This window comes from Xenopus laevis, chromosome 6L (genome assembly GCF_017654675.1).
Source record: "Xenopus laevis strain J_2021 chromosome 6L, Xenopus_laevis_v10.1, whole genome shotgun sequence".
NCBI lineage: Eukaryota > Metazoa > Chordata > Amphibia > Anura > Pipidae > Xenopus > Xenopus laevis.
In genome coordinates, this window is record NC_054381.1 from 126314346 (window position 1) to 126329264 (window position 14919).

At 36.9% G+C, this 14919-nt stretch overlaps 1 protein-coding gene across 1 annotated transcript in view; it reads right to left on the minus strand.

Moving 5' to 3' along the window:
* cyp7b1.L (cytochrome P450 family 7 subfamily B member 1 L homeolog) overlaps positions 1 to 14919 on the minus strand; it is a 115066-nt gene that overhangs the window by 12449 nt on the left and 87698 nt on the right. The window contains exons 3-4 of the mRNA XM_018268045.2: positions 5990 to 6583; positions 5328 to 5534 (exon numbers count right to left, since the gene is read on the minus strand). Coding sequence (XP_018123534.1) covers positions 5328 to 5534; positions 5990 to 6583 — 801 coding nt within the window. The remainder of the gene's footprint in view (positions 1 to 5327; positions 5535 to 5989; positions 6584 to 14919) is intronic.

Sequence of the window (14919 nt, forward strand, 5' to 3'; positions counted from 1 at the left end):
ATGATTAAATAATAACTGAATAACGAGTACAGAGAGAATGATTGCAATGGTCTTGTGGGTATTTATTTAAATAACACTCATATTTTCTAAAAGCATATTAGGCTCCAAAGCCAAGGATTACTTGAGGATTCCATAATAATCTAAATGCTGATTCTTGTGTTCCTTCCTAATCTTCCTAACAATTCTTCCTCTTACTGTTGTGTTTGCAAACAAGTGGTTAGGCTGTACCTTGAATTGACTCTTGTTTATTACTGTAAGGAAAACAGATGAAATACAAAATGCTGCGAAATGAAAGAGGAATATTAACAATATTTCAGATTTACAAAGTAGAACACAACCCCTGCTACCCTGAACTTTAACACATAGAAGCTTATTTAAAGTCAGTGTTTTTGGTTGTGCTTAGTCCTTTCTCAGGAAAGTAAAATAAAAAAACACAAACACTCATATAGAGAGAGATCTGATACTTAAATAGTGGATATTCTTTTGTTTCTTACAGTTTTATAAGGGTATAATATGCCTTTTCCAGAAACCCATTTCCAGTATTACGGGAAGGCCATCTCCCATAATCTCCATTATAAGCAAAAAAAAGTATTTCATTTTTCTTGTACAGTACCTTGTACTTCATCCATGTAAGATACAATTGGTCCATTTTGGTGCCAAAACAATTCTATTGGGTTTATTTAATGTTTAATAAATTTTTAACTTAATGTTAAATGTTAATTCATATGGTCCCGTAATAACGTTTGTTCCCAATTTAATCAGTTTCTTTCTGCCTAAGGAGCATCCAACTTCAATATAAAGTCTTGTTCAATTTTTGCATACACTGCACAGGCAGCCTATCAACACAATAAACTGGGTCACTGGCCTGCCTGGTTTTCTTGTTAGGCAGATTCATGTTTTCTTCTTTAAAGACTGGTAGAAAGACAAATGGATTGTATGAATAATCAGCTGAACTGAATTATCGAAGTTCAAATTCAAATTTCTACGGCAATTCCACATTTTTTGCATTAAATTGAATGGGAATTAGAGTTTCCAAAACATGATGTTCGATATTTATTCAGCATAAACAAATTAAAAACAATTGAAAAAACTCAAATGTGAAGCTTCACCATATAAAAGTTTGCAACTTCAAGTAGAAGTCAATGGGTGTTGTCCTAGCCCAAATGAAAGCAATGTTTTTTTTTTCAATTTGAGTTTTTCACATTTTTCCATTGAAAATGATGAGTAGAATACAAATTTGATGGATTCCAGTATTTTTTATAGCTTTATTATTTTTAGATTCAATTTTTTTTTAATCAAGCAAACATTCAAGTTTATTTCAATTACAAAAAGACCCTAAAATTAAAAAAAAATGAATTTTCATAAATAGGCCTCCCCGTGTGCGTTTGTGTGTGGCAATACTTATGCCTCATTATGCCTCAAATGCAGTATTGCAGCTTTTAAAACTAGATTTGTGATTGTGCAGCTGTGCAGAATATTTTTCAATAAGATAATATGGCAATGCATAAACACTGAAAATATATGTATTTCTGTCATGGTAAGTAAGCCTTGACATGTACCAATCTTTACCATGGAAGACATTTGAGCTCCAGATTAATGTGTACCTATACAAAAATAAAACACAAAAGTAACATTTCTGCATGTTAATTAAAACCTAACACAGAACAGATGATGGGGAGTGAGACGGTAACAAACACTTCATACTTGTGCAATACAAAAAGCCTCTCAGATGAAAAAAATGTATGTTCATGAAAATATAGATGTAAGATATACAATTGATCTACATTATGGTTCACTTTAGTTATGAGATCTCCTAGTTGGAAACCATTATCCAGAGAGCTTACAGGAAGGCCATTTCCCATCCATAGGGTTTCAATCCAATAATTTAATTTTTTAAAACCCTACAAGAAAACACTTCCTTGTACTTGATCCCAACTAAGATATAATTAATCCTCATTGAAGGCAAACCAATTCTATTGGGTTTAATTAATGTTTAAATGTGTTTTAATGTTGTAAGGTATGGTGATTAAGGAAAAACCCCTTTTCCGGAACCCCAGGTCTCAAGCATTCTGGTTAAAGGAAAACTATACCCCCAAAATGAATATTTAAGCAACAGATAGTTTATATCAAATTGAATGACATATTAAAGAATCTTACCAAACTGGAATATATATTTACATAAATATTGCCCTTTTACATCTCTTGCCTTGAACCACCATTTCGTGACTCTATCTGTGCTGCCTCAGAGATCACCTGACCAGAAATACTACAACACTAACTGTAACAGGAAGAAGTGAGGAAGCAAAAGGCAGAACTCTGTCTGTTAATTGGCTCATGTGACCTTACATGTGGTTTGTATGTGTGCACAGTGAATCTTACGATCTTAGGGATCCCTTATTTTTTAAAATGGCAATTTTCTATTTATGATTACCCAATGGCACATACTACTAAAAAAGTATATTATTATGATAATGGTTCATTTACATGAAACAGGGTTTTACACATGAGCTGTTTTACTCAGTATCTTTTAATAGAGACCTACATTGTTTGGGGGGTATAGTTTTCCTTTAATAAATCCCATACCTGTAAATGATATCCTTGCAAATGACACATTCTGAAGTCTGCTGTCAATGCAGATGCAAAGCAATACTTACATACACTGGAAAATACACACACCAGCAGAGATACCCCCACCCTGTCCAGTGGGAATAAAATATACATTCTGCTTCTTACATTTCTCAAGGAAATTAAAGAAAGCTTGACATAGATCAGGTAGGAGTCATGCACAAAACCCCCCTCCTGAGCAATCTACAAACAAAAGTGACTGAAGGACAAGGCCCAGATTTACCCGGTAAGATGCCGGTTTACTTAAATATGTTTCTATAATGCTTTCCCTACTGCCAGGGGTGTACGGTAACATATATAAAGGGTAACATACACACAGATGGTGTAATGAATGCTGGGCTGTATACAAAATCATCAAGAGAAAACAGGTGGTTTTGGGCTGACAGCTCTCACATTGTATGGCCAATAACAGCACGAACAACCACCAGCAACAACTGCTAAAATGTAAAAACCTATTATACCTTAGAGTTCCGTAACATTTACAGTATAAAGGCACTCGGAGTGAGGCCTCAGGTGTTTATATGGTCACAGAGCCCTTGGTGACTTTTATTTGCCTTATAAGTAGCAGTAAGTGGTGCACTATACTCTATATTGGTTATATTTATAATACTCACTGTTGATTATAATAAAAATATAGCCTATTGTGTTAGAAGAAAACATTCATGTATATGCGGCCTTACTATTCAAAAAAAAAAGCTAAGGCATGAATGGTGGCACTTACATTCTAGTATGGCTATCCTGGGCTTTATGTAGTACCCAATGTAACCCAACTAATTGTTTTGGCAACCTGTTAACCCATGGATTTGTCCGTCTATATTATCAAAACACTCAGTTCCTGCTGCTAAAAATCTCACAGCATGATGTGACATGACACCACCATATATCAGGTAGGTGGATATGGGTCAGTCGTACCAAGTACCCTGCATAATAATGACCTGTAAGAAATGAACCATGTGAAAGTATGCCTTGAGCTTGTGAAAATGGCCCATTTGGAATGAAATCAAAGGTTTTATATTGATGAGGCCAAGACAGATCTTTAATGTCAAAGCAAAAAGTAAGTTACAACTCTAACACTGCCGATACATAACACCATACCAGCAGGTAAGTAGTAAGGTGACAGTAGCATCATAATTTGGAGCTGCTTTTCATCAGCAGGGATTGGACATCTTTTTGAACTAGAAGGATGGAAACAACGTGTTTCAGTATGCTAAAAACTTTAAGGTTACGTGTACAATGATCCCAAGGCCAAAGTGACAGTGGAGTGGCTTAAAAAATGTGGATGTTCTATAATATCCCAGCCATAGACCTCGTCTCAGCCCAACTCAGAACCTGAGACTCTAGTTTCATCTGACTAATGTGAACAACCTGGAGCAAATCTGCCTGAAAAAGTGAGCCAAAATCTCTCCCAAACAGTGTGCAATTCTGCTATATACTTACCCTAAAAGTATTACTTACTATTAGCATTAATACTGACTTAACTTGGAATGATAATAATGAGCTTCTCAGGTGAAGGTCTATGGGCAACTGCACACTCTGGCAGATCTTCCTGTTTAGTGACCAATTTGGCCTCCATTAGTGGGTAAGAGTGGCAACTGATGATCATATTCCTCTGGAGTCAGATACTCCATTTGGCTCAGGAACATATACACAGACAGATATCATTATGAGATAAGGGGTTTACTGACCCATCTGATTGCAATCTGCTTATTCTACACATTAACCACTATTAACAGAAAGGTATCTGGTTAACAGGTGCATCTATCATCCAAAATGCTGAGAAGGCAACAGTGGAGGAAGATATCACTACTACTACAATTATTTGTTTTTGACCAACTTGCTTTTTCACTGCAGTAATATGACAGTAGGACCCGTATTATGTTCATGGCTGGATGCAAAGTACAAAATACAGGTGCAATCTGCTTTGTGCTTTTACACTTTGCGCCCTCGATGAAGGAATTTGCAGTAGGTCTTTGCACTAAAAAACAGCACAGAGACCTGTGTACACCCAATAAATACAGTGTTGCCTGCAGGGGCAATCCTGGCCTTTCTATCCAGAGTGATGATAACTAAATTAGCATAAATTCCTGTTGATTCTGGGGCAGTCCAGGGGTTGCCTCCTTGCTAGTGCAGAGATCTCAGTTGATGGCAAAATAATACTATTATTTTCTTTTTCAAAGTTTATATAATGTGAAGGCATTATGCTACAGAGTGCAGAACCCCCCAAGTTCCACGTGTTCAAGATAACAGATCCCATACCTGTACACATATCATATGTAATATTAAGCGTACAACTCAAACTTCAAGATCTTTATCTCCTACACAGCTTCCGAATCTGAAACCGGAGAGAGATTTTGGTATTTGCTGTAGAAAACAATTTAAATCTATTTGGAGGGAATGCTTCCCGCAGCAGATGTTTAGAATTAAACAAGTTAATAGGAGAATATACTTTTTTTTTTTTTAACATTATCGCCAAACTCAGATTTAGCCTTTTGCTTACCTTCTATTGTTAATTGCACAAGCTGCAATGTTTACAGGCAATGAAAATATCTGCAGATATAAACTACCTAATTTATAATTGATGTAAATGGATATTATTATGTCAATTAAGCAGCTGTGTCCTCCACCTTCTCTGTAAACAGAAACGTGTGATAAACGGAGTTTGCCGCTACTTTGTTGGAGGTTGATAAAAATAAATAAATTACCTAGCAAGACCATGCTGTCCAACTGTTCTCTGGTGATATGGATGTCATATTCGGGGCCCCTCCTCTGACCTGTTGACTGCAGCAAATGGTCAATTTCGTCACGCACTGCTGCAAGTGCTGCTGGGTGCCTCACAAGGTAATACATGGCCCAGAATGTTGCCGGAATCGTGTTACCCACAGAGGCCCAAAGGAAGGCAAAATGATGTGCTGAGAGAAAATAAGTGAAAAGGAAGATTAATAGCATTTATTACACTGATTAGATTTGCAGTGTGCTAATTAAAAGATGTTAGGACACAGACCCAGCCAAGGATCAGTGAATGCTAATGAGGACCAATAGGCTTCTGAAGTCTAATTTTCTGCTTAATGAGAATAGTTTAAAATGTAATGTCGGTAGGAGGGAGGAGGATGTAGTAAGGGGAGTATATGCGGCTAGGTTATAATCTCTTTCTCATTATCACCATTAAGTATCATGTTTTACCACCTCAGTTAAAAAAAAAAAAATCAATTATTATAGATGGTTGTTTGAGAGTAAAACATTTTATCATTAGCCAATTAAAAAGAAGCATTAAAAAATTTCAAGGTCGCAATTGGGTATCCCCCTCCCCCCATTCGTCAAAGGTCTGTAGTAAATGATCGTGCAGCAGTGATTTGATAGTTCCTACCTGCTTTGTCATAGTCCTGGAGTTCATATTCCTCCAGCACGTTTTTTCTCTCCTGGACAACCTTGGACATCTCGGATCTTTTTTCCATTTTATTAGGGAAAAAGAAATGTATGAGTTCTTCACGAATCTTCTTGGTAGCTCCTAGCAACGCAATTGGTATGTTTATGACAAGATAGGGGAACTTGGCATCAAACTTTGTAAATTTCTCTCTGATTTCGCTAATAACTTTGTGACCATCTGCAATAGGATCTCTTCCATAGAGTGTCATAAAACTGGCTTCAAACATAATACAGCAGCAGAACTGGTACATTTTTTCTACTTTCCAATCTGTTGCTTGTGAGAATTTCCATCTGAATACACGTTGGAGATTTCCCATCATGCTGTCAGTAAGCTTGTCCAATGCCGGACCCTGCATGCTTTTGTATATTCTGTTCATTTTATCGTTTAGATCAGGGAACTTTGCTTCTGTCAAGCGTGGGTAGTCGAAAGTTCTGGATGCCATCGTATTGGCAAACTCGTGAAAGTCAAGTTGCTTGCCATGCTTAATGACGTACTGGAACTGGGTCGAGTCCATGATAAAAGTTATATATTTCCCTGTGTGAGAGAAAACATTTCACGAGTGTCATTTTTCTGACATTATTACCCACATCACAACAAAAATACAGTTACATTACCGTTAAGATTTGCAAGTTAAATTCAACATTTCATTCATAGGATTCGTAAGTATGATAATTAAAACTAATTATAAACAATGTCTATCAGAAAATGTAAAAAAAAAATGGTCAGACAATTATACTCTAATGCCAAAGCTACAGCACTGGATTCATCCTTGAAATGCATTTAGCATTTAGTTCATTTAGAAGCTACAGAAATGAAACAAATGACACACTTTCTTGCTATATAAATAAACATGCTATAACACAATTGTAACATGCCAAAAATGAATTCTACAGCTCTGTATAAAATTATCAATCAGGGGTGGGGTGTTGCCGTAGTACATGGCCATTGAAATTGCATGTCCAGCTAGGTGGAGCATATGCTCATGTCTCTATCTACAATAGACTCATTCTCTATTGCAGTTTCATGTTCTCTTGAGCCCAATAAACAAAACATAAGCCCAACACAGCTTAAATACATTGTAAGGTATGCAGAAAAGTTTGGACCTATTCACCATCCATCATTAATCTAATATGATAGCAGGAAGTACACAACTCCGACATGCTGACCTAATCTGCACAAACATGTGCTGGTGTTGAAGCAGAAGAGAAGTACACCACAAATGTGTGCTGGTGTTGTTTGTGAAGATTCTCATTCATCCAGGTCATTGTATATCTGTAGAAATAAGTAAAATCAAATGGACTTGCTGTGTTTTTCTTGAAGCATCAACTGGCTTTCTCAATTCAGAATAACTTGTAAATAGGATCTTCCTTCAAGAATATATCCACTGGAATGTTGCACCAATCAGCATAATCTGTTTATCATATTCCACAATGATTTCATGAAGTTAGGTGTTGATTGTGTTAGCATGATTGGAGCTTTGGTGCGTTATTAAATCTTCAAGGAAGAGGTGCCAAAACAGCATTGTATGTGGCAGATTTTTTTTTAATAAACACATTCCTATCTGCTTTAAACGCAGCAACACACTGAGGCAGCAACTAGTTCACCCAAAAAATCCAACCCCAAAGCACAAGAAGAGTTACATTGTGTATGCAGTGCAGTGAAAAGTATTCTGATTTGTATGTTGGAGAAACCAAACAACAGTTACACCAGTGTATGGCGCAGCACAGAAGAGCCAGCACCTCAGCTGTGTACCTACATCTAAAAGAAAAAGGACACACGTTTGAAGACTAACAAATCCAGATTCTAGACCGGGAGAGTGACTGGTTCAAAAGAGGTGTTAAAGGGGACCCGTCACCCAAAAAAAATAATTCAAAACTATTTTATCACATTACTCAAGAAATATTAACTTTAATTACACTATATAAATTACTTGAATCTTGTTTCCTTCAGTCTGGGAATTCATAAATATATCAAGCACTGTTTTGTGGACACTGTTATTAAGACAAGTCTTGCATCATCTCAGAATCTTGTTTGTGCATCAGAATGGAGGACCCGATGTCCATCCCCATGCCCTGGCTACACAATTAAATGATGAAGAGAACGGGGGAATGTGTGGAGAACAGTGACATCTAGGAAGTGCTGATTAGAAAGTGAAAGTAATTCCCTGCCCTGCCTCTATGCCTAAGGCATAGACGAGGGGCAGACAATATTTGATTGACAGCTGAGATGTTTAAATGTGCTTACAACAGCTATGAATGCTTTAATAAAAAACAGAATTAGGATTTCATGCTTAATTTGAAAAGGACTTTTATTATACATCTTTTTGTGTCTGGGTGACAGGTCCACTTTAAAGAAGCCATATATGTAAAAACTGAAAAACAAAGTTTGAATAGAGTCAGGGGGGTGCGGCATCTATTGTCTGCCACATACATTGCTGTTTTGGGCATCTTCCTGGAAGGTTTAACACCTAAAAACTCCAATCTTGCTAATACAATCAACACCTAATTTCACGACATCATTGCGGATTATGATAAACAGATTATGATGATTGGAGCAACATTCCAGAGGATATATTCTCAAAGGAAGATCCTATTTACAAGTTATTCTGAATTGAGATGACTGGTGAAACGTCTTCAAGGAAAAAACACAGCAAGTCCAGTTGATTTGACTTATTTCTACAGATATGTACTGACGTCGAAGCAGGAGAGAAGCACAACAACAAACCTTACACTAAACATGTTCCTATTGTCTGTAAGGGACTAGGAAATGCTCAATGTGGGCACATTAACAATGGAAAGCTTTTTGCTTCATGGTCATTTTAGCTGTGACATAAAACATTATAAGTACAGAAGGGTTGTTATATATTGGAGCAGGTAAATCTATTTATTGGTCCAACATTATATTACGCATTAAACAGCTAGTTGATCTGTGAATGCTCATATATTTATTTGATGTACAAGCTGGTAAATCAAGATTTAGTGTGACCTTTTTATAAATATCTCCAGTAGTGGGATACACAGTAAATCCTGCTCAGTTAAAGGACTTTTTTCTATTTTTTTGGCAGTACACATGCTAGTCTGGTCATCATTTTCTACAGAATGTTTATCCGATATTGGGCCAGATTCAATTCAGTGAGAAAATGTTATCTCATGGTTTATCACATGAAAAGTCATAGATGAGATTAAATTCGAGGAGAAAATACTTTTCTTCAAATTCTGTTCCAGTTTTTTTCCCATACACTTCAATTGAGTGATAAACTGTGAGATGTTTTTTTGAATTTAATTGCATTTCAAATTGAATCTCGTTCATGAGTTTTCACGTGATAAACCCATTTCTTACTGAATTGAATCTGGCCCATTATCATAATTAATAATGTATAATAACAAATGTGGGTAACATACTCCTATAAGGTCCTGTATATATATTGATGTGAAAAGTAAGTAAACCCTATGCCAATTTTTTTACTTTATCTATTTTTACAACATAAGACAAGAAATCCACTGAGTAGAAATATTTTAGAGTTAGATTTTTGATATTACAATCGAAACCATTCAGTACAGTATTTACATTTTTTTCCCTATACTCATGCCAGAATTGCGGTCTGCATGAAGATCAAAATGTATAGTATCGAAAACCTCCAAATGGGTTGGAATATCATCTAGGGAAACAGCTAACTGCCCTTGAGATCTTCCATAATCTCTTCCTTTTATGCTAGTACAAAATAAATGTGCAGCAAATCTGCCAACCAAACTGTCAAGCCTTAGAGTAATAGGGTAATTGTCAGTTGGGAACTGGCAACAGAAAAAACCAATAGCTGAACAATTCAGAAGAAAGTGGCACAAAGTCAGTAAGGGACCTTGGCCCCAACCTATAACATCTCCAAGTAAAAATCCCACCCCAAAATATCAACCATGGTCTAGCTTCAGACAGGAATACCTTGCTTTACATTTAATACTGCCTGAGCCAGCAGTTCTATATCATACCCATCCATCATCATTCTTTTTTGGCTCTGTCTATTGTCAGTATTGATTTTGTAAAAGTTACCTGAAATGATGGTACTTGCTGTACTATTAATCTAACTACATCTCCTCTGTGAATACATGCTAATGATAACAGTCATCGTTTATCTATATTTATTTAATCTGACTTTAATCAGAAGATATTTTTACCAAAAAAGGATACAGAGATAAAGCCTACATTACTTGGACCATCTGTCCCAAAATATTTTAAGAATGCAAACTACTTCCTTGTTGTTTCACTTCCACATTTTCATCTATTACATAAATAATATTATGCATAATAATAATATGCATATGTGTGTTATTGATCTATGTTGATCTATTTTTTTTTATCAAATCTGAGAGTCTCCTAAATGACACCATAAAGCATATTACTTAGAGAAAGTGAGTAGCAGTTCATGTGGATGCCTATTTATTAAGAAACGAATTTTAGTGGTATTTCAGCTTTTTGAAAGCACAAGTAAACTCTATTTCTCTAAATGATGAATGCCATAAAAGTTATTAAAAGATCCAAATATAAAAAGCATGAATAAAAAAAAACTGAACGTTCTTAAAAACAATTTGAATATCTCTAAAACCTCTAAGAATTTTAGTTTTTATGACAAATACTAGCCAAAAAAATTTGAAAACCTCTTAAAGTCTGGAGGGTTAAAAAAAAAGGTCCAATGAGATCAGTGCAGCTCCCACTGACTTCTATGGGACCTCAACTGCTTTCACTTGACAATGTTTTTTTATAGTTTTTAGAGGAATACAAATACAACATGAATTTTTACAGAAAAAATAAGATTTGTGAAAAAAATAGAAATCAGAATTTTAGTATATGGGTCCCTTAGTGTCTTAAGTTACAATATGTCATGAATATGCCGTCTTTGTAATTACACGCCCCATATCTGATAAGATTTTGTTTGGGCTCAACTCTGCCAATAAAGATGAAGCTAAAAAGAAAGCCATGTTTCGTGGTGGCGTGAAACTGAAAAATTCTGTGTATTTAGTGGGAAAAAGTCCAAAATTTGAATCTCAGTCTCATTTTGTTCAGCTCTGCTTCTTGGGGGCACATCAACTTCCATGAATAGGTTGGTGTGCATCAAATAATCATGTTACCATATGTAAATGTAGAATAACTGGTGCTTAGTGGAAAGATATCTGTGATCCCCAACCAGTAGCTCATGAGCAACATGTTGCTCTCCAACCCCTTGGATGTTGCTCCCAGCGGCCTCAAAGCAGGTGCTTATTTTTGAGTTCTAAGATTGTAGGCAAGTTTTGGTTGCAAAGAAACAAGCTACTGCCAAAATAAGCCTCCACTAGGCTACCTGACCACATAGGAGCTACCAAATACCCAATTACAGCCCTTATTTGGCAGCCCAAGAACATTTTTCATGCTAGCGTTGCTCCCCAACTCCTTCTGAATGTTGCTCACGGGTTCAAACGGTTGTGGATCTCTGCTGTAGTGCAACAGTACATGGAATAGTTTGCCTCTCTGATTCCAGTAAAATCCTCCTCTGTTTTACTTTGGAGACAACTTGAGGAAGATCTAGAGCACGGAAAGTTTACTGCCTCACTGGTAAATAAGTAGATTCCCAGCACAGTATATTTTCTTTGGATTAGGTTGCCACATCCCCACATGCCTAAAAGTGGCACCCAGTCCCATGGCTGGTTCTTGAAGTCCTAAGTGAATCTTTTCTATAATGCACACATCATGAGACTGTGTATGGAAAAGGACTACAGAGGTATAGAAATACAGAGTGCCCAAGACCCAAAACACTTTTAGTTTGAGCATAAACAAGTTGAGATGACCTGCAGTATTGCATCCATGAAGATAGCCAAACAGTGTTGATGATAGAGTTTAGAAAGTGGTTTTAGGGTGGCCATTAAAATGACAACAACCTACAAAGAGGACTTGGTTCTTCCCTGTAAGTTTCTTATCTATATTTTGATTACTGCATGAACACCCTGGACTGCCATGGGTAGTTTCCTACTGGTGGAAAGGGCAGCACTACAGGTATGCCACGACACAGGGCACACATTCAAGTTATACTTTTGGTTAAAGAAATACTTGCAGTGTTTTCCTATGCAATTGCATTGAAAAGACCTGCACTGATCCGTGCCAGCAATCAAATACCCCCCGTGCTTAACTCTAAATATAAGTAAAAGAACTTATGGCATGGATCTATTATCTGGAAATCCATTATGCAGAAAGATCCAAAAATGTTTCTTTATGGAAAGATCCCTTATCTGCAAACACCACGGTCCCAAGTAGTTCAGATAATAAATAAGTTGCAATGATAAATGCAGAACATATTATTTATGGTATATCCACGAGACACTTTTTCAACAAAAACTAAATTTTCCAGTAACAATATCCAAGAATTTCTAATATGCATAATTTTGTCATCCATGTGGCTTGCAGAACAAAGACAAACATGGTTTAAGCAAACCAAAAATTGAGAGACACTATTTCCCAGCACATGCTAAGCAGTCTTTTTCTGGCAGGTAACAGAATGGATTAGTGCCTTGGGGTGATAATAGAAAGAACTACAAAACAAATGGCTTAATGCACAGCATCCATGAATTAAAGCCAACATTATGCTTGGATAGGGCAAGGAAGGAAGCGGCACATCAAATTGTGAAAGGCTGCGATGCCATCATGTGAGCTGCTGACAGCTCCTCACAAACCGGGTTACATACAAACATGCACTTAGGAATGAGAATGGAAATTTTGCATCTGCTGTGACAAAAAAAAATCCAATTCAGATTTACAAAGAGGTTTTTTTTTTACTTTGAATAAATTCACAATTAAAAAAGAATAGTAATGTTACCTTATTACAAAATGAGAATATAAAAAACTCAAATGACTAAAACCGCTGGAAACAAAACTCGAGCACTACAAAAAGCACAAAAAAAATTAAAAAACCTTCAAATTAAATCAATAGTTAAAATTTGCTCCCAACTCCCATTGACTACATGAACTAGCAAGTTTTTATTTAACTTAAAGGGATTCTGTCATGATTTTCATGATGTAGTTTTTATTTCTAAATTACACTGTTTACACTGCAAATAATTCACTCTCCCATATAAAATTTTATTCCTATACCAGAAAGTGTACTTTGGTAATATGGTGTGTTCGCAGCCTTCTCAGGTCATTTTGCCTGGTCATGTGCTTTCAGAAAGAGCCAGCACTAGTGATGGGCGAATTTATTGGCCAGGCCGGAATTCAAGGCGAATTCCCCCGATTCGCCGCCGGCGAATAAATTCGCAAAACCACTGTGAAAATTTGCATACAAAAAATGGACGCTAGATAATGTGCACCGGCGTCAAAAATGAGACGCCAGCGATGTTTCGCAAATTTTTCGCCATTTTGCAAATTTCGCAGGAGATTCGAAAATTTTTCAGCAAAGCAAAATGCCCCAAATTCGCCCATCACTAGCCAGCACTTTAGGATGGAACTGCTTTCTGGCAGGCTGTTGTTTCACCTACTTAACGTAAGTGAATGTGTTGCAGTGGGACCTGGATTTTACTATTGAGTGCTGTTATTAGATCTACCAGGCAGTTATCTTGTGTCAGGAAGCTGCTATCTGGTTACCTTCCCATTGTTCATGACTGGGGGCAGCTGGGAAACTGACATTTCTAACCCCATGTCAGATTTCAAAATTATATATAAAAAAATCTGTTTGCTCTTTTGAGAAACGGATTTCAGTGTAGATTCTGGTGGAGCAGCAGTATTAACTGATTGCTTTAGTTCCACACATTTTTATGCAATCTTTTTGTTCAACGCACTGAATTAAAGCTGAAAGTCTGCAGGCCAACTGCATATGAGTTGTTTCATTTAAAATTCATTGTGGTAATGTACAGAACCAAAGTTAAAAAAAAGCTGTCTGTGTCCAAAGATGTATTGACCTAACTGTATCTGTAGTGCAGCAGTACAGGGAATAGTTTGCCCCTAAGATTCCAGTAAAACCCTCCTCTCTTTTGCTTTGGAGACAACTTGAGGAAGAGCTAAGGCACAGAAAGGTTACAGCCTCACTGGTAGATAAGTAGATTCCAAGCACAGTATATATTCTTTGGATAGGTTGCCACTTTCTCTGAAAGCCACATGCCTGAAAGTGGCACCTAGTCCCTTGGCTGGTTCTTGAAGTCCTTAGTGGATCTTTTCTATAATGCACACATTATGAGACTGTGTATGAAAAATGAGTACAGAGGTATAGAGATACAGTGTGCCCAAGCCCATGGCCCAAAATGCTTTTAGTTTGAGCATAAACAAGTTGAGATGACCTACAGCAGTGCTTTCCAAACTTCTGTCGTACAGAGAGCTGGAATTTTCTGACCTACATGGTGTAGGGCCGATAATGGAAGCAAGTGTTTACCACTCCCTGTTTTTAAACCACACCCACTTTAAACCACATCCATGTTACAACCAGAACTTTTAAGACCATGTCCATATTAATGGTGGTAGCACACCAAAAAAAACAAATGGTTGGTGCTCTCTGCAGGGATATCACTCATATGTGAAATAAGTTTATTAAGTCATATTATGACATACCCTTAAATCCATATGCCTCCTCCCCTGTAGATAACACGACTGAGGGCAGCTGGGAAACCGACGATAAATCTAGCCCCATTTCAGATTTCAGGATTAAAGGGATATTGTCATGGGAAAACATGTTTTTTTTCCAAAACGCATCAGTTAATAGTGCTGCTCCAGCAGAATTATGCACTGAAATCCATTTACGTAGAAGGATCACCGGCACACAGGAGTTTAGTTAAGCTGGGCAAGCCCTTGCAATTTTATTAAATGCAGTGCAACGTTTCGGGGCACGCCCCTTTGTCAAGCAAAGGGGCGTGACAAAGGGGCGT